The sequence below is a fragment of the Pipra filicauda genome, unplaced genomic scaffold (assembly GCF_003945595.2).
Source record: "Pipra filicauda isolate LSUMZ 115617 unplaced genomic scaffold, ASM394559v2 scaffold117_size3949168_pilon, whole genome shotgun sequence".
Taxonomy (NCBI): Eukaryota; Metazoa; Chordata; class Aves; order Passeriformes; family Pipridae; genus Pipra; species Pipra filicauda.
Window position 1 is genome coordinate 2,391,107 of NW_024103629.1, and position 21,156 is coordinate 2,412,262.

General features: G+C 41.0%; 1 protein-coding gene across 1 annotated transcript; it reads right to left on the minus strand.

The window, feature by feature from the left end:
* Positions 1-2,602: 2,602 nt before the first annotated feature.
* TMEM123 (transmembrane protein 123) lies at positions 2,603-19,801 on the minus strand. The gene is made up of 6 exons (XM_027739058.2): positions 19,691-19,801; positions 14,232-14,291; positions 12,114-12,179; positions 7,141-7,332; positions 5,531-5,684; positions 2,603-4,440 (listed from the first exon to the last, which is right to left on the minus strand). The coding sequence occupies exons 1-6, from the start codon at positions 19,749-19,751 to the stop codon at positions 4,416-4,418; spliced, it is 558 nt and encodes a 185-aa protein (XP_027594859.1). The 5' UTR covers positions 19,752-19,801; the 3' UTR covers positions 2,603-4,415.
* Positions 19,802-21,156: the final 1,355 nt, after the last annotated feature.

The window sequence follows — 21,156 nt, forward strand, 5'->3', positions numbered from 1 at the left end:
TGGTTCCCAATTACCCACCCCAGTTCAGGCAGGAGATGTATTCTGGACATAAAAAGGTATTCTCTGTTCTGTTGAACTACTTCACAGGTAATTGTTGTCACTCTTGCTCTGGGGTCACCATTGCATTAAATCACCAGTCCTTTGGTTCTGTTCTTAGTTGAAAATGTGATCCCAACAGTTACTGATGCTCCAGCCCACCCTTCTCACTGATGGCTGCTGGCATGGGACCTTTGAAGCCTAAGAGTCTTGGGTATTGCACACATCCTGCGCAAGGAGGAGCAGCACTCCAAACATTTTCTGAGAATAACATAGTAGGATCTGTGAGGAGAATTATTTTCTTCTCTTTTGAGAGACCAAAATATGCTGGAGCATAGCAGGAAATTGTTTGCACAATAAGCAGCGTCCTAGCAGTGTCCTTCACATTTAGTTTTGGCTTGGTGAAATTTTTTTAGGGAAAAGCTGGAGAACTTGCCAAAACTTTCTAAGCCCACATGTTACGGTGTGTAAACTTAGAACAAAGATCTTCCTTTTGGATCAGTTTAGCTTGACTTACTGATGCTGTATTGTTTTGGCAAACAGAGAAGTGAAGTACTTGGTACTAACAGAGTCTAGGACAGGAGGTAAGGCTGTGATTTGCCCAAGGGAAGATAGTTTTAATTCTAAGGGAAGAACATGGTCTTTAGATGAGTCATATATGCAACAATCAGAGTAAGAAAAACTCACTTGTACACACACTCTTTGCTTTTCTTTATGAACCCTGTCAAGGAAAATGAGCTACGGACTTTTTCTTCCAACACTTTAGAAGCACCCACCACTTCAGGGCCGGGCAGGTACAACACCTTGGTTTCCCAGCTACGTTAAACTTGATATGGAGAAGGTCAGTCAAACAACAGACACACTCAAAATTTTGAGTATAAGAGTGAGAATGTATTTCCTCTTGGTATTCTAAAAGAACACTTAAGAGCCCCCAGAACTTGGAGTCCCTTTTATTCTTTCAATTTTCAGAGTTCCTGAATTGGATGTTTTGATGTATAGGGATAACCTGACACTGAAAGATAAAATTAATCATTGTGCCAGTCTTAAGTAAATCAAACACTAAATTTTAAAGCAAGCTAAAGCTTAGACGCTGCGGTATCAACATGAGGAATTGCAAGTCCCTGGGTCTAGGCAGTTTGTGAGGACTGTAAAATGCAACTTCCTAAATTAATTTTAACAACTTTCCTGGTTATTAAGGCTGCTGTCTCAGTCCTACATGAATTGGGTCTCCTTCAGTGTTTTCTAGAGAATGTGTTTACATTCTGTACAGGTCCATGCTCATTCCATCTGCTTCCCTATCACAGCTAAATTTTTAACCTCTTGAGTTATCCTGGCAATTTCCAGTCTCTGATGCTGTTCCACTTTGCTTTTGGCAATACTGTAATTTTGTTGCTTATATCTTTTCAATAAAGCATGTTAAGAATGCTGTGTAAGTCTTCAGGGCAAAAACAGAGTGGCATGAATATGTAAGAGCTTTAACAGTCAGTAAACAAAAAGGAAAGGTATGAAAGATTTACAAATTTTCAAGTTATCACAGTAATGTTATCTTGCTTAAATAGGTTTTTTTTTTAAGTAAACCCCAAAGAAAGCACCATTTCTGGACTACTTTGAAGCTTTTGAGACAGGGCCCCATCACTACAACTAAGCTGGAAGTGCTATGATTTGGTACTGGATTATAGGGTAAAGGAGAGGTGCATGAAAAGGGAAGACCTGTGGGAGGAAGGCAGAATGCTGCAGCCCTGAGATGTGACTGTAAGGCTGATCTTGTTGTGTCTGAAGGGCCAAAGTAACATCCATGATAGCTGACCTAAGGTGGCTATGTTCTGTAGCCATTGGATGACTTCCCCAGCCTGTAATATTAAATGAAATACATTTTAACATGAAGCACAAACCCATGAATTTTCAGGATAAAAAATGAGGGTAAGGGTTGTGTAAAAGAGCTGTAATAATGAATTGAATGCTGGTGATGGGCTTAAAATGTGATACTGCAAATGCAGTTCTGTGATGTGTCACCAGAGGGGTTCCTAAGCAAGACAGAACTCTGAACTGCATTGCTCAGCCATCTGTACTAATGAGAAAACAGACACACAGTCCTGGAGAGGGGATGGACTAGAAACAATTAAATCATCTTTACAGTATCAACAAATCCATTTAATGAAAGGCTGAGTGACTGTAGCATAAGTATACCTAGACAAGGTAAGGAACAATTTATACTAAAAATTTGTTGCATAAAGTAAATATGAACTTATGATTGAATTTAGAATAATTAAATCACCAGAGAACTAAGGGGGAAAGAGACTTCAATGGGGAAGGGATTTTGTCCAGTATCCAAACACCTGAAAGGAGGTCAAATTTTATATTTGCACTGACACCTATGAAATCTTGAGCACATACTTCTGCTTTACTGTAGTAATAGGATTACAAAATACATTAGAAATGACTGAGCTGGGCAAAAATGCACTAGGGTCTGGTATTCTACTGTATAAAAGTATATACAGTGAACACTTCTTATTCAATGGTTATGACTGCGGAAAGGATTGAGGGAATTATGAAAATTCAACTGAAATTGATGTAGTAATTGCAAAGATTTTATTTTATTTATTCGTCTGTATAACAGAGGTGAGACAATCCCAGTAATTGAGTTGCACTTAATTGTCTTAATTTCTACAAAGTAAGAAATTACAGTTCTGTGAAAGAATTTTTTCTCTAACTCTTCAAGTCAAATCCAGTAATTTTCCAAACACCACAAGTAATAAAAACTACAAAAGTTACTTCAAATCACTCTTTCTCTCCCCCTGTACCTCAATCTTGGTAAAAAAATGAAACAGCCCTGTACGCCCTTTTTCAGGTGTGTAGCTGGTGCTAGTGAGATGACTCGTTAGCCATGGTTTTTCAGATGGAGTAGTAAAAAAGGAAAAAATATCCATATGGCCACTTTAACATTGCATGTCAGAATAAACTACTGCTTAACAAAAAAATTAACCTATTCCAGAGAGGTACTCATATTTCCCCTGATGCACTGTTCCCCAGCCCCATGACAGACTTAGATGCAGTTCCCATTGTGACCTTCCTCACCTGTCACCACCTCCCCTCTGTGCCCTCAATGAGGGACTAGTGCTAGCAACCAGGACGGTCAAACCCCACCACACCAACCCTTTCATCAGGAAGGGGTCAACAAGTGGAGCCTGAGAAAGATTGAACAATTACTCAGTGACATAAGGAAATGCAAGCCTGTGTTTCCTGGTCCTTGTTCTAGTTTTCCTTACACCAGTGTAAATCAGGAGCCCATCTACTGAAGTCAGCGGATTTACCTCAGTGTGACTGCAGAAGTGATGTGGAAGCAGCACCAGCCATCCTGCACAGGACCCCCAGTGCATTTGGGCCTTAATCTAAAGGTCTTCTGAGAGATGGCCCATTATCTTCAGTTGGACTTTTGACCAGATCTCTGTACACATGTGCCAGCAGTACCAAGTTCTGAACGCAGTTTTAAAAATGCAGTTTATAGTTTTCTAAAATGCTATATTATAGTTTTCTCCTTCTGTATGTAAGTTTCAGTGATTATCAAATGCTACTAAAACACTGCATACAGTTTTGTAATAATAAAGATCAAGAGCCAAGTGATTGCTACGTTCAACTTAAAAGCCAATTTTGAGAAGCAATTTTTGTATTTTTTTTTATTTATGATGGCACAATTACTTTTTTGCATTCTTATTTTATCTTCAATTGCACAAGCTTCATTAGGACATGCTAGAAAAAAGCAGCTTTTAGAGAAAACAGTCATGGATGGATATCTCCAGTCTGTCCATGCTTCCTGCAGCTTGTCTCATTGTACAGCCTATTAAGGAAAGTCACTGGCGAGCTAATGACTGACACTTAAAGTACTCATCACACCTTCTATACAGTTAGCTAAACACACCCCTTTACACTCTATTAAAAATTAACTGAGTTGTTCCAAATCCAAAATTTCTAAACTAAAGTTCACATCAAACTTCAAAATAAATACAATTTAATACAAAATTTTAGAAAAAAACCCACCTGAACTTACTTAGAATTGCAATGATGTAATCACCTGTGCTAGTAATTAGCTATTTCAGAGACCTGTGTGTGTACCTTAAAATGACTCAATATGTGATTTTGTTAAATCTGGCTACAAATACCGGAATAAGAAAATACTGTCTCTACAAAGTGCTGAGTTCCTCTTACTCTTATGAAAGCCAATGTAAAAAATTAGGATGTTTAAGAAAAGTTCTCAACATTTTGCAGGGTAACACCCACAGGTTCAGAGACTGTGATCATCTTTATGAAAGAAACTCTTTCAGAAGCAAGTTACAACAGCTGTGACAGGGTGGGTTTCCAACGCTGTCGCCCCTGAAGTCTCTTTAAATGATGGCATCATGTTCATCACTGGAATAGAAACACGGTAATTAATGTTTTGCACAACAAGCAACAGTCAACATGAGAAAGAGCCACCTAGCTGCTGCTGAGAAGGTCATTTTGTGAGCAGAGGCCACCTTGCTAAGAAGGGCAAAGGGCACATTGATCTGGGAGTTACAGTCCTTTCTGAGCCAAGCCTGAAGTCAACTGAACAATTTAATTTTGTCAACACTCCTCCAGCTTCAATGGCCTTATTAACATCTTGCCTTTCACATTTCATTCACGTATTTCTACATCAGCTGTTGCTCAGGCATGTTTATCCTATCTGTCTTACCTATACCCAGTAGCCACAGTTAACCAAAGCCACTGTACAAGCTCAGCAGCAGGTTCTCCATGTTTTAAAGACACTGTTGATCTGAAGTCTACAATATCCATTAACAAACACCACTGCAGGTAAATGTGCAGCAATGACTGATTTAATTCCATGACCAGTAAGCAGGAGTCAAGATGGAGAGAAAACAAAAGGCCTGAACACCAGTATCCCAACAATCTAATGACATCTCACTTAAAACAAGTTTCCTGACTGAGACAGATGATACTGAATAGGAAAAGAAAAGCAACCTTGTTCTTGAACTAAATGTGGGCAAGTATGGAAGCCTGGAAGAAAACTGAGTAGAGCTGAGTATAAATAGCAAGTGAGATGGTGCAATTTTTAATGAACTTCACTACAAAAAAATAACAGCAAGAGGGAGGAAAACATTAAAGATTGGTGTCTTCTTGACACTAGAAGAAAGTGTCAAGAAGAACCAGAAATCTGTAATCTTGCAAATTACATAAAGAGTTTCAATGAAATGTTAACTATTTGTGGAATCGCTAAAAGACAAAGATGCTTAAAAAAAATTATATAATACATCAGAGAAAAAAACCCCACAGAAGTGGCATAATACTAATGAGGAATAGCTGAAATGGTGAAAGACAAATCATCACAGTTAAATCTCTTAATGATATTAATATAATGTACATTAACCAAATGTATCAGAGTTCATTCTGCCCATTCTGTTTGTCCTATTCCCTTCAAGAAAGTAATAAATGGACAAGGGACAATTCCCTGTGAACTTACATGGTTCTGTACTGAATGCCTCTTCTAGAGTGATAGGTTTTGCATCCGATGTAGAGAATAACTAGGACTCCAAGAGTCAGCACAATGCCACCGACAAAACTGCCCACATCGAACCTGGAGGTTTTGGCTACGACAGCCTCAGATTTTGATGTGGCTGAAAAGAAGAAAACAAAAGGCACCTTTTAGAGAGCTTGCAAAATTGTGTTTTGAGGGATTCCTCTACATCCTGCCCTCCCCACTGACATATCATCTAAAGACCCAATTAGACAAATTTAACACAGATCACCTGAAAAGATACCAGCCAAGCACGCTGAAACCTAGGGCTCTGGTTTAAAGTACCACATTCTGGTGATGTGGGAGCAGCTGATCCAACTGCTTGCTGTCTCTGAAAGACTGACTACGGCTTTTCCTCTCCATGTCCCTCTTTGCCCTGCCTTTTCTTCCCCCGGTCTCCCCTCCTACACAAGGAGCTCCTGCCCTTCTTAGGGTGTGCTAGCGTTTTTCATACCGTCCATGAGCAAATTTAACTCACTAAACTGGCCTGAAATTAACACAAGTATAAAAGGAAGTTGCTTTTATTCAGATGAGCATACTGAGACAGCCTGCAAGAGGGGTCCAACAGCCACCAAGTCAGTCAGTATAGTGACACAGTGGGAGTGAAACACTTTTGGTGGCAATGAGCTGTTGGATTGCTTTACCTTGTCTCATGGAATTGGGAATTGTACTCTCGCTGTCCTAAGCGAGATCAACTCTGCAGCCTAACACAAGTATTGACATAGACAACATAATCACATAGAAGCGATAGCTGTTTCACTGTTAAAACTGGTTACATCTGCTACAAACTCCCACTGAAAGACAGTCTGTGCCCGTTTCTATTTGTACTTGCTACAGAGACTGTTACATGGTCAACTAAAAGTTCTGCTGGTGACAGCTTCACCTACCCAATGATGCTCCACTGATATGTGTGCAACCCTAATGTTTCTAGAAGGGTAAGCAGGAAGTGATGTGAGCAAGCAGCTAACTGCAAGGAAATACTGAATTCTGTGCTCACTGGTTTTGTATTAAAGGGTAGTATTGAACTGTATTGGACAACTTTACATGAAGTGTGACTCATGCGTAGTCATGCTCAGTCCTCTGTTAGGGATAAAATTCATTACACTGCTAATGGAACTACTGGTCTTTTTACCAAGCCAGTAGACATATTTTGAGATACAGGTCAGCTGTGAGAAAGGAAGTATTAGAGATGAGTCCAAGTTCAAACTGCAGAAAGGACAGCTGAACAAATACAGAAGTTGCATTCCAAATCCAGACTTTCTCCTTAACATTGCTAATCTCTGTGCTGGTGGTTGCTGGTTCAGACCACTTGGCTGGTTTTTTTCTCTAAACATGTCAGGCCTCTCAGGTTAAGTGAATCTTTCTTGAAGTAAGCAGAGTGCTCAGAGCAACATTATTGTAGCCAACTTAGTAATGAAACCCCACTTTAGTCTTGTTTTTTCTACATGCAAATGCCTTCTTTCTTCTTTTTGTTACACTACTGTAAAACTAACCATTCTACAACCTATATGAATGTGTGTACAAACCTTTATGAGCTTCCTGAACTGTGAACTCACCCGTTACAGAAGTGGAAGAAATCTTGGAGGTGGTCACCACTGTAATATAGAGTTGTGATGATGTGACTGATGAAGCTGTGGTGGATCTTATTGTCTGGCTGGTTTTGGTGGGCTGAGTCGTCGAGCTGACAGACATATTGGTGATGGTGGGCTGAGTGGTACTGGTCAGATGAGTAGTACTGGTGGACACACCTGGGAAATTTTTATTTGTGATACCACATAGAAAAATACATAAAAATAATAAACTGCATACTCATGGAGTAAGACAGCATTTATTGTGCCCAAATAGAACGAAAGAGTAACAATGAAAATGCCACTGCATGAGTATCCAGGTTTGCATACAGACTTTGCTTTGGAAAGACCTAACTTCTGATTTCTGGCCTCAAGGTCATGAATGATTTAAAGGGAAGGCTGAAAAGAAAACCTGGATAACTTTTAGAAGGGTCATTTTTTTTTGAAAACACTATCCAATTCCATAGAATGATGCCTAATTTACAGTATTTTAAAATGCAGCAAACTTCTGGTCAAGAGTAACTTTCAATTGGAAGCACCGTTTTTTCAGACAACAAAGATTTTCTAATAGGAACAGATTTTGCATCAAAATTCCCCCCCTCTAATTTTAGTAATGATTTCATTTTTAATTTGCTTTTGAATGAAACACTAGCATTCTAAGGCTCCATATATATTAAAAATTACCACAGAGAATTCTGTATTTATGTGAAACTTAAGGTTCATGTTTTCCACACACGATAAAAGTTCAACTAAAGTCAATTTGCTGGCTTATATAATCTATTTAGTAGTGATCTGTCTTGTCAAGGTAAAAACAAAGATTGGAAAGGTGTTTCACAAGTTTAATGGACACTTAATGTCTTTAACTTTGCTTCCCCTTCCCTCCTCAGAAAGCATTAATGAACTGTTCAGAATAAAAATACCATGATGTGAAAGTCACAAATAAGAGGGATTGATATTTATAGCAAAATCCTTAGAACCTTAGTGGAAGGCAGCCAGAAAGAATGATTTTAAAGCAATTTGTTATTTTTCTAAGAAGGAAGTAACAAGAAACATGAGCCTGTTATGCAACTAACATTTCTCTAAGCAGACAGTATGAGGCAAATAGCTTTTACGTATGAAAGAATTCTAGATAGAAAAAGCTCCCTTTGTAGCTGTCTGCTTCTGCATTATTTCTATAACCTCACACAAGCTGAGTTCATTTTAAATGCCACAAAAGCTTTTTATTATGGACATTCAAATCTTTAATTATACTCAGGTTTTCTTACAATTGTGTAAAACTAAAATAACTGAAAAAAATAGATAGTTTCATCTCAATTCCAAAGTAAACTTGATATTCAATTTTTGGTTTTTTTTTAATATACAGTATCTAGAATGCTTCTATAGAATAATATTCTTGTAAGTGTGGTGTAAAACATGAGGAACTACATACAGAACTCTGTCTTTGCTAAGATTTAAATATCACAGCTTCCAGTACTGATATGAACATTAAAAACTTTTAAGAAAAACAGCAGTACAACAGTGTAAGCATTCAGAAAGGAACTGGCCTACACTACACTTCTGAGACATTCAGCATTAAAACTACTGAAACAGCCTAATACAGTCTCATTAGTAAATGTTATTTGTTTTCCTGGTCTTTGTTGTTGTAACTGCATTGTGCCATAACCCTAGGATACACTTTGAAATGAGCATTCATTGAGCTGGAACAGCTGGAGTACTATAGTCACGTACTTACCTTGTTACAATTAGGAAATTCAGTTCCTCTACGAAGCATGTGTAAAATACATCAGATAAAATTCAGGGCACATTTTAATAGTGAACTCCCCAAAGGCACAATGATCTATAAATATCAAATCGTTTCTCATTGTAGGAAATAAGCAATGAAATGTCTATATGGAAACCACCTACATTATATGACATGAAACCACACCTGGTAACTGCATGCCTAATATAAGCAATATCAAAAGAAAGACAAATCTGAATGCAAGTGTCAAGCAGCCAGTTTTCTGTGGGGTTTTTTTCAGCCATGATTTCTGAGTGTCAAAGCAGCTTCTCTTTCTGAACAATGGCTAATTGTTCCATGCATAACATTATGAAACAATGTTACACAAAGATGGTAATTATTCCATGGGTATCAAATTACCCTACAGAAAACCTGAGTCATGACAAACAATATCCAAACATCTATGAGGAATTTCAGCACATTTGCACATTACTTCTCCCCACCTTTCTTTCCTACTAGCAATCCTTTTTTTCTTATTTTATCAAGATTACAACCCTCGATGATATAACATTAACAGTAAAGTCTGTTTAATGTCCAGACCTATCTTTCCTGATGTATTTAGCATCAGTCATTTCAAAACATCAGTGGGAGTCTATCTAAGGCAGCTGGAGAATTTGGAAAGCTGACATAAATCAGGCATCAATCTGTTCTTCTCTGTCTTTGAAAAATCTTACCCATACTATTTTACAAACAGAGTTAAGATGAAAGAATATAGCAACATCTGTCCTTTTATCTTCTATTTCCCTAATTACTCTTCCCCCAAAAGACCAGCTGGGCTTCATCGAACATCACACTAAACAAACCCTGACTGCCTGAGTTAATTTTTTTTGTTTAAAAAGGATGCATGCCAGTAATATAGTTCAGGTTTATGATGCTTTGTTTTTAAAAGAGACAAGTATTTCACTTAGTATACTACCTATGTTTAAACAGTAAATAGCTATACTATATCCATCAATCAAAATATATATATATATAATATATATATATAATTTTTTTTTTTTGAAAAAAAAAAAATAGGTAAGAATTCTTAGCAGCATGCACTACTACTCCCTTAATGTTCTAGCTGAAGAATGAACACAAAACTCAGATTGCATAAGCACTGTGCTAACATACAAAATTATTATGCTCTTCCTAAAATAAACTCTCTTTTGCATGGAAAATGATTGAACTTCTGTTTCTGCCATAAAGAGCTCCCTCCCCACCTCTGCCCCTCAGAAAAGAATAATGGCAGAGCCTTTAAGCAAGAAGAGGTTGAAATGGTTAATCAAAATGGATGAACATCTATGAGGTTTCTGACAACAAAATAAAAAAGAGAGAAGGATGGGAATCATAAAACTTGTGAAGCAAGGCATAGCTAGCTAAGCTCTCTCTTAGCCTTATACTGTGCCTAACAGTAAAGGGCTCAGGCCTCTTTTTTCTTTTATTATCCAGACCTAGTAAAGTTCAGACCTCTAAAAGAAACCTGCAAGGGCTGGAGCAGAGAGCAAGAGAAATGGAGCAGAAGGTTGGTGAAACGCTGTGGCGAACTATGGCTTTGCACTTTTAGGGGAAGGCTGTAAGGCAACAAGTAGATTACAAAATTCTCACAACTTTCCAAGTTAGACATGCTTAAACTGGGACTCTGTAGGCAATGGAATGAGACACTGCACCACTTGCTTGCTATCTAAAGAAAGGTCCCTGCAAAGTTTTGGGTTTTTTTCTTCTCTCCTAGTGAGTATTTTATATGTAAATAGAAGCAACTTCTGAGTGTGGTGGCTCAGAGCTTATCTAGAGATTACAGGGACAGAAAGTAAGAGTTGTACTGGAAACGTAATGACATAGCTGGGACTTTATGCTTAGCATAAAATTCCACAAGTACACAAAGTATCTTGTGGTAGACCCAGTATTTCTGCTCTGCTTTCACATGGTTCTTAGCACAAAGGGGATCCAGTTTCTAGAACCAGCTTCTCTCAGATGCAACCTTTTATCTGTGCATCACAGCCCGAACAACTGCAAGACATTAACTCTTATCCAGTCCTTACTAATGTAGTGAAATTTGCCTGTGCAAGTTCTTCCACAACATGAATTTTTTAATTTCCTTTTTTAATAATCTCACACTTACATAGCCAACAGTTGGAACACTGCAAATGCAAGTGGATGAACTCTTTGTTTGTTCTACAAAGATGTGTTAATATGTTATTTATGTTGGAGCATCACAAAGGCAATATTGCTGCCTTGGCAAATAATTCTTACCTAAAGTTCTTTTGCCAGGTTGTGAAAGAAATAAGGTAGTGCTAGAACAATGCAAAAGTACCCATGACAGATTGTTCCATGTCTGTCACTTGTGTCTTGCTTAAACGGTGCTATTTTGTGCTATGAGCTCTAAAGGGACTACTTTCTATGGTATTAACTCCCATGAGATTGTAGTGACGTGGGGGTCAGTCTCTTCCATCATGTCTCAAATGAAAGGACGAGAGCAAATGGTCTTAAGTTGTGTCAGGGGAGGTTCAGATTAGGTATTAGAAAAAAGGTTTTCACTGAAAGAGTGGTTAGGCATTGGAATATATTGCCCATGGAGGTGATGGAGTCACCATCTCTGGAAATGTTCACGAGGCATCTGGATGTGGCACTTGGGGATATGGTTTAGGGGTGATTATGGTGGTGCTGGGTTGATGGTTGCTCTAGACCATTTTGAACGTCTCTTCCAACCTTGATGATCCTTACGATCATCATGGTGAGTCTTACATAAAAGGAAATAAAGGCTTACTCTTGAAACTCAAGCTCTCAGGATTTCATTATACCCTAAATCTGTTTACTGTGAAATAATATTAAACAGATACGCACTGTTTGCACAACATCCTATTCACCTTCCACGAAAATGGAAGAAGTTTGCTAAGAGAAAAAGAATGGACAGTTAAAAGACCAACTTCTTACAATTCTTCCTTGAATTTTTATTTTGAATCCTGTGTTACAATGGCATTGCAAATGTAATTACTGATGAAGCATGCTACCTAAATTTGAAAAAACAGTATAGGTTCTTTTCAGAGTTGTTTTACATGTTGCTTCCCAGCCCTAAAATGATAATGCCTCTCTCTCAAATACCCACTTTTGATGTCCTGTTCTTTAGAATTTGGTATGATCTGGGCTAGGTTTGGAGCTAACTTCTAGGTTCATAGTCATGGACAGATGAACAGATACATACCTCCTGCAGATGTTGCTGCAGATTGTGTGGATGACACAGAAGTGACATTGGATGAACTGCTATTGTCTTCAAGGAAAAAAAAAAAAAAACAAGAAAATCAATATTATTCATTTCAATTTAACACACTATAATTAAAGTATCCACAACACAATACCCTCCTCAGGGTATCTGTGTTTGCAGACTACAACAGGAAATACGGTAGAGATTATTCCATCCCAAAGCAGACAGCTTTTATCCCTCTGCAAAATACTTCCAGATCTCAGAGCAGCAAGAACATAGTTACACTATGCACAACAGTGCCTGAATGGTCTGCATCTGAATTCTTTATATCTCCTCTGTTTGCTCTCTTCCACTTCTATGTCATGTTCTATTCCACTTGCTGTAAATAGCCATACTATCACTGACTTTCTTGACCTACGTAAGCACCGTGAGGTTTTTTTGTAGTTTTTATTCCTCTACTTCAGTTCCATTTCCTGTCCCTCAATCTTTTCTTCCATTTTGCTGTATCTCTGTTGCAAACTGGGCTGATGCTGGGAATATACTGTAGTCAAGTAGGGACAAATCAATACTCTGTGAAACATCTTTCTGTAGACTTATGTTCTCTCTACAAAAAACAGTCCTAAGAAGGTACCTGTTTTCAAAGACATAAAATACAAACCATGTTTCAATCACAGTGGTTTTGTTCTTCTCTCCTTGTTTTCACCTCTACTTTTCCAGTTCTCTTTTTCTTGCCCCTCCTTCCTCTTCATGTTACTTCTAGGTTTCTCAGGCACCCTCCCATTCTCACTTCTGTCCTCATTGCTGCATCCCTCTTCTGTATTTCTTACAGGTTAACAGTCTTCCTCCTGGCTAAGATCTACAGGGCTGTTCCTGGGAGTGTCACTGTCCATACTTTTCTCCCTTCATTCTGCACTGCTGTGTATGCCCATTCTGTGAATATTCTTTTCTCTGAAGTAACTGATCTTTTACAGCACCTCCCACAGTGCTATGTGCCTTGCAGCAGCACTGCTGGTTTTCAGCATGGCTGAAAAGCAAAGCACATAACCTCAGAGATTGAGAGTAACACAGCTACTGCAAACAAGAAGCAGATGTATACCTATTTCCCTTGAATGGATCTGCTGATCTTACCACTGGAAAAGTCTAGTCTAAAACAGTTTTGTCAACGCTTTTTGCAATTGCATACATGATATGAGCAAGCTCAGGTTTAAGAACACATGCACCAAATTTACACCTTCATACCATGTACCAAAAAATGGGATTGTGGGAGGGAATTTGCCTTTTCTTTGGTATAATCACAGCCAACTAGCCCCCCCTGCTCATGCAACACTTATACTGACATACCTGGGATATTAACTTGCAGATTTAATTGCCTTTGAGAAACAGTCTAGGATTGTACAATTACAAACACATTCTTTCTTGGATATGTTGATTTTTATACCAACATAAGCCATGGAGATGCCTGGGTTTAAACCTTTTCTACACTGGGCCAATACTGCAACCAGATCATATCTTTGCATTTCCTCCAGGTTCTGAGTGCTTCCCTCTGCAACCCTGGGACAACTCTGGATGTGAACTGCATGTTCATACAGGTGAAAAGAAGCTACGTACACTGCCTGGAATCTGGGTGTGAGTCAGTAGTGCAATTACCACCAGCTAGAGTGAGTCAATGAGCAGAGTACTACCTATGCACCCCATTTTCGGCCAACAGCAAATAAAATGAGCGTAGTAGTACAGGGCAAAAATTACTCAAATGAAAAAGTGTCTTGCCTTTATCTGAATTCTAGCCTAGCAGACTTCTTGGTTCTCCTTTTAACTGTAAATGGGTGTTGCCAGGTGTTTCTAGTTCCATACACAAAATTTTCCCATTTTATTTCTCCTCTCTCTGTTGCTCTGGAGTAACTAAATATATGAGAACTGCGTTGTGTTCTACTGTTCCTCTTAAATAACTTTAGTTGTCCCAGAATAGATGTGACAATCAGAGTACCTTCCCCCTTGCCCTTCAGCTGTTCACAATTCAATAAAGGACAAATTACAACAGGATAGTTTAAGGTATACAATAATATATATTGCTTTTCTCGATGTTACTGAGAATAGTAACAGAAATGTCAAGAGCATTACCTGGCAACCTCTGGCCTGAAATCGTAGTAAAAGGTGCAGTGCTGTTCATGTCTTCATTTCCTACATAAAAAAACACCAAGAATAAAAAGATAGTTTTAGGCAAGTTATTACTAAGGAAAAAAAAAAAAGTACATCATCTGTCACTTGGCTTTGGGGCATATAAATGACTAAATTATCATGGACAGGAATCAGGTATAATGATGATATAAAAGCACAACAGCCTGCTCTTAGTGCATTAAAAGTGACAATTTTTATATTACCCAACCATCGAATGAACTGGTACTCCTCCCATCCTCTATTTTATATTCTCCATCATCCCTATCCCAGGTTCTTGTCTTCCTTGAGACAAAATGAGACTAAGAGGCAGAAAATCAGGCACCTTCCCTCAGTAATAATATCTGACCTGCACCACCTAGAGCAGAAAGAAAAGAACTTTTCACTTAAATCTTCTCCTGTGAGGTCTACAAGGCCTGTGCAGGCAGACGGGGGCTTGCTCTGGCCCTAAATGGACAACATGATAAGATAAATAGCTCCTAAGAAGTTGCACTGCTCAGTTTGAGACTAAAGGCATGTTAATGCATCCACTGGGCATTTGGCAGGTGGGAAATGGGACTGAGAAGGATCACACTTCCAAAGAACTATCATCATACCCTAGAGACTGAGGTCTGACTACTTTATCCTCAAACCTGGTCTACAAACAGGTGGTAAAATTTATAGATAAACCACACAGAATAAACAGTCTGGCATTCACAAGCATACATGAGGATTGGTTGTGGATTCTGCCTTTGCCAAGCATAGTTTAGTTGTGATCACTTAATATTGTGGTAAAGACAAGCAAATAACCTGAACCAAGTCTGACAGAAATAGGGCATTTTCTTAGTTTCAAAACCTTAGTGAAGATCTCAAAATGGTAAAGTCTGCAAATACAAATGGCAAAACCATGCAGTATCAAGATGGAGGACAGCACTGCAAGATATTTTAGACTGTTTAATTAGGGAGCTCAGGGAAAACACACAAACAAACAAAGAAGGATGGGACACAGTTAAACTAAGCTTTCCCAGAGAGGTCCCAATCCTGCAAGACATGGTCAACATCAGAGTGAATGCCCCCCATTAAACAGTGATCTGATTGAGGAAGCTAAGCCAACACAAAACTGACATTACCCCCTTTCCAACAGCACACAATGTGTTTTGCTGCATCAACCAGCAGAATGGACTCCCTGTATGATTAGACGAAAGAGAGAGGCAGGAAGCAGAGGTGGAAGGGAAGACAGGACTGTATTAATCCTAGTTCCAATCAGCTTGGACTGTACACCTTGAAAGACATCAAGGACCTTATTCAGCTTAAAAGATGCAACTTTTCTTTCTCCTCAAACAAACTCCAAACTCTTAATTTGAATCGCAAGCATTGGCTCTAGAATACAAATACAGCTTAAATAGGGTACTGCATAAGCATGTGCCACATTGGAACACATTGCAGTGAATGGGACAGGTGAGAAAAAGAAAATCTTAAAATTACACTGTTCCCAAACTGGTCTCTATTGTCAGACTGTGGCTCTGGACTTAAAGCTGCACATATCACTGCAGTGACAAGCAGGAGACTTCAAACAGGAAGGACTCCTGATTGTTAAGCAAAGGGAAAAACACCATAGTTTTTATGCAGTGGTGGCTCTGACAAGTGGAGACTCTCATTCGAGACCACAGGCTGCAAAGTGCAAGTGTCCCAAAGCAAAACAGTGAAGGGTTCTGGCCCTCTCCAGGAAGCAGAAGTGCAAGGGTTAGAAACCTGCACTGACCCAAGTGTACACGTGCATGGGCGAGTACAGGAAGGAAGGGGGGAGAAAGCTGGCAGCCAGCTGCAGCATCCTGTGCGCAAGAAGAAGCAAAGCTCTTTGGGACATAGCAGTAGTTACAGTATTAGGCCTACAAAACGTTGTGCTGATGCTTGTTCCCACCATGATCCAGAAGAGAGTGGAAAGAAAGAAAGGATCTCTGTGTTCATTTTTCATGATGAAATGGAACCAAAACAAGGATATACCCAATTTAAAATGGTTTCACAGCAACACATACTGGGAAGTAACAGGGAAGGGGGATCAACATTGTTTTTGTCAGACAACTCTGTTTTCCTCTCTTTAAAGTCAGGCACAGATGCAGCTAAAACCATGATTGTGTGTGGCTGGTTGGGGTGTATGTGAAGGCAAGTGTGCTTCCTGTGGAAGCCTATGTCACAGTTTGAGCTTTCAGGGCCTCTTGTGGTTTTGTTGTTCTAGTGTGTAAAAAGTCATGAGTTAGAGACAATTTGGATAAGCAAACTTTCAGAGGGGCAAAATCAGTTCAGTTCTTCCAGCTTTATAGCTGGAATTCGATTTTCCAAAGTGGCAGAGACAGGAGCTGAAGACTTGTGTTTCTGTTATACACGTAGATGCAGGGTGGGTGACGGGGATAGCTCCAATACTTGTTGAAAATGAACAGGACAAGATGTTAAATGAACTTGATTTTGCTTGCAAAAATCAACACAGTGGATAACATTCATGTTTGAAATCCATAGTCTCTAGCTCAGATACATACCAAATTACTGTTCTCCATAGAAGAACCCTGGTAGAAGAACCCTACACTAATGAGTGGCAATACTCATTCAACTCCCTGCATGTGACAAAAATCAATTTGCCCACTCCCACATTTACATATAAAATAGACACATTTCTAAGGACTCACAAGCTTTATGTCTAGTGTAGCTAAACCTCACGGTGCAGGAAGATGCCGGTATATAAACTCTCATTTTTACTAGGCACAATTTTACACATTCATTTTGGGGACGTTTCAAAAGTCATATACAAATTTCTCTCTGGGTATTTTCCCTTTTCAAGTTTGATGCCTAGCAGGCATATAGTAGAGTTTTATGCCCAAGTCATTTGTTGGTTTAAACCAAAAAGAACAGAAGCACCAACAATGTGAAGTCCATTAGAAAGATGTCCCACTTGCTCAATAATCTTTAAGCAATCCAGGTAAGTAACAGTGGAGGTGCTGGAATGGTTAAAGCAGAAATGTTAAAGCAGCAACATGAATATAACCATCCCCTAGATAGTCTCCACCATCAGCATACTCATTCTTCTCAGTTGAAACGGTTAAGATTAAAATTCTGGAGACTGAAATAAAAGCAACTCCCTGACCTCAAATTCATTGTAACAGCTGCCAGGCAATTCTGAGAAACCATAAATTCAAATCCCTGCTTTCTGGAAACTTCATTTTCCCTTTGATTCAACGTCTTTTGGTACCTATTTTCGAAATTATGTACTTGACCTGCCAAGAAGGTCCCTCCCAAGAGAGAGGGCAGGCATGATTATTGCAGCAACTTTTTGGACAGGTCCTCATACCTTATCATTGTGAAACTACCTCACAGTCTTGCAAAGGAAAGCATAAACACCATTGCATAGATGGAAACAACACAGACCCATGGAATCAATTCTCAATCCCAGTCAATTTGAGACTGAAAAACTACACTCCCTTTCGCTGTTACCCAAAATCTAAGAGGTGGGAGAATTTGGTGAAATCAAAATACCGTGCCTGTTTTCAGGTCTGGAGGCTGCTGCTGCTAATTTTTTGTATTGAAATGAATTTTGTATACAGGTAAGCTCTTGGAAGATGTCACTAGCTATTTTTTCTGAGCCGAGCAGGAAGGGGGTGGGGGCCACTTCCTGACAGGGAATCTCTTTACTCAGATACCAGGAAGCCAGCTGGATTTTACATAATAGTGGGAAGGATTTTTCCTAAACCATAGCAACATTTTGGTGATGTTTCTTCCACTAACTTGACCAACACCTAAAAGCAAACCGTTCAACAGAGTAAAAGAGCAGCATTATATTGAAATAACCAGTCTGCCCAAAAATCTTAATTGGAGTGAAGAGGACAAATCGACTGCCACTTTCACTTTTTTGCAAATCACAGGACTTGATGGGTTTCACACTTTCTCCTGTAGCATTGATTAGATAATCACAAACTTTTGCTGAAACCAACACAAATCTCAACAGTACTTTCTGGAAGTTTCTAAATTAACTAGAAAAAAAGGTATTTCAACACATACATTGAACTGAGTCTTCAAAGGGCACAACTTCTCTCAACATATTGTAACTGGGCTCTAGACAACAAATTTACATATAGAGGAAGGACTACATTAGACTGACAAAAGTCAGATGAGATCATTGCTGCCCCAGGAGACAGCACTGACTGTACACTGCGTTAAACTAGCACATGCACTCAGGAAGCAGCATGATAAAAAACAGATCAATGCAATCGTCTATCAAATGAAATGACAGTCTATTATTGTTAAATGGGGGCCAGAAGATCTTAGCAAAGCAATAAATAGGTTACCTGTAAACTTTTTCTAAAAAACATTTGCCTTTTTTTGGAAGGGCAATTATAAAGGTGTTTACATTCCTCATTTTAATTTTTTTTTTTGGTATCAACTTTACTACAACTTCACCAGGTTAAGCAACAGCATAGTAACACTGCTGGACTGACTGAGATTCTTCAACGGTATTCATGGCAGGTTAATTCTGGTACGTATCTTCTGGCTTCTTTACTTTGGAAAATTGTGGGGCACCGTATGGGGCATTACAGTCTTCTGAAAAGGCAACCATGGCAGTTCAGACCTTTATATCTCTCGCTTTATTTCAGTGCATGTCAACGATTATCCCGACTCTGGTGTTCTGAGCTGAGCACGAGCAAACACAGGCTGTGTATTTGCTAGAACCAGCCATCACAAAGAGGCACTGCTGCTGCCAGCGCCTGACAGAAACACGACAAAGCACAGCGTCTGTCCCACCCGCACAGCCACGACGACCCCAAAGCCCCCGTTAGAAGCCCCTCGCCGTAAGTACCGCCCCAGACAACAGCACCCAGAAGGGGCCGGGAGCGTCTCCTTCCAGCCGGGCCCGGCCTAGGGCAGCGCAGCGCCCCGGGCTCCCCCGCGCCCCTCTCGCCATTCACCTGCCAGGCCCCGGGAAACCGGTGGGGTGCGGAGGCATCTCCCGCCGCGCCTCCCGCTCCCGGGAGCGGAGCCACGGGCGAGCTGGCCCAGGCGTGCCCGCGCATCCCTCCGGGAGTGCGCAGCCCGGACTCGAACCGCTCCTCGGGAGCTTCTTCTGTAATTGTTGCTCCTCCTTAACAAACATCCCGAATATTAACCCTTCCCCCCCGTTCCTGTCACAGTTTCCCGAGAAGCCGGCTGTGTGCGCGGTGCGACCTCGGCTCCCGCTCGGGAGGAGCGCCAGGGACCGCCGGCCCGCCCCGCTGCGGGGCACCCGCGCCAACGGGCTCTCGGCGGGCAGCCCCCGCCCCGCTCCCGGCCGCCAGCGACGGCACCAGGCCCGGCCCGGCCGAGGTGCCGCGGCAGCCCCCAGCCAGGGCGGCTGCGAGGGGAGCCCGCCGTGCCCGGCCCGTCCCCCCGCGGCCGCTACTCACGGGAGCCGGGGGCGAGCAGGAGGAGCAGCAGCGCGCAGGACGCGCCGCCGAGGAGCCGCATGGCCGCGGAGGGGCCGACACAGCTTCGCCGGGCGCGTCTGCCCACGGCGGCGCGACGGGCCGGGCAGGGGCGGGGCTGACACGGGGCGGGGGCCGGGCTGCGACCCCCCGCCCCCGAGCGGGACGGGGAGAGGATCAGCGAGGGGGCGCAGCCCGCGCTTCCGCGGGGTGGCCGGCGGAGTTGCGTCCTTCCCGCACGCCAGGATCCCTCTCTCCCTTCCCCTCTCTCCCCATTTTCCTGCAGTCTGGGCGGCAAAGCGTTGTGTACCCGTAACAATAACGTAGTAAGCGACGAGATGTCCGCACTTCACGGGGTGCCCGTGGAGGTGAGCGGCGCTCTGTAGGTCTGCGAGCACCCCTGGAAACGGGGTCGAGCTCCAGGAGCGCTGCCTGCGAACAGCGCTCACGGCTGTTGATGGAAGGCGGTCCGCTTTCCAAATGCCGTTTAGCATCTCCCATCGGAGCCCCAACAGCGTGGATTTATCCTCCTTTTTAATAACATCCACCTGACCGACAACAGGGTGTCCATACTCTCTGTTCGCAGCTCACTGCGCACACCTTCCCAAGGTGTCACTACTCACAGCCCGTGTGCGTCGTGCTGCCTGTCACACAGCCTCAGGTTGTTTTAGGCTCTTAAGTCACTAGAGCCAATGCCGTAGAGCCATCCTGGAATTTCCCGATGTACATAGAAAACTGTGAAACCGACTACAAAGGTGATAGGGAAAAGTGAAAGGGAATAGCCATGCTCAGTTCTTTCAAAACTTCCATTATTACTTCTAACATAGAGTTGATGTTGGGAATTTATTTTCCAAGGGGAATTTGTTAATATATTCTTAAGAGTGAAAACAACTTGAAAAATATTTATCAAAGGAAAGAAAACTACGTGCTGATATGAATTGGTTTCTAGTAAGTTAGAGAAAACTGTTTTTAATGTGGGTAATTAAGAATCAGCAGGAAAGTTGCAGTGGAATATTTCACACGTGTTACTACATTTATGTTTGCTGCAGCACAATAATGTTCCCATGCAAAGTGACGCATTTGAGCCAGAGAGGGAAAGTGACTGGCCTGAGAGCACACAGGCGGGTGGTGAAACTATACTGAGGAACCGTGTGAGACCTAGCTCCCTTCCCTACTGACAGACATGCATTTACTCTGTAAGTCTCAGCGAATGGTGAACTAAAATGCTGAATGAATATTTTTCTTTCAATTCTAGACTAATCAGGCCCCAGAGTTTTGCATTCGGTGAAAACAGGTGCATGTGTTATACTTCCAGCATTTTCTTATGCCTTTGTTCCGCATAGCTTCCTGTGCAGCTCTCATGGCTAAGGTACCTGAGGACCAACATGCATCTTTTTACTGTGAATTTTCTGAGATGATCTTCCAAATCTTTTCTTTTGAAATAATGA

What these genes read in the sequence shown, in the direction of transcription:
- TMEM123 (XM_027739058.2), bottom strand. Translation starts at nt 19,751, where the DNA reads ATGCGGCTCCTCGGCGGCGCGTCCTGCGCGCTGCTGCTCCTCCTGCTC. An exon ending in TTCTTCCACTTCTGTAACGG is followed by an intron (nt 5,685 to 7,140) that starts GTGAGTTCACAG and finishes TCTTCTTTTCAG; the next exon opens with CCACATCAAAATCTGAGGCT. An exon ending in GGCATTCAGTACAGAACCAT is followed by an intron (nt 4,441 to 5,530) that starts GTAAGTTCACAG and finishes TTTCTATTCCAG; the next exon opens with TGATGAACATGATGCCATCA.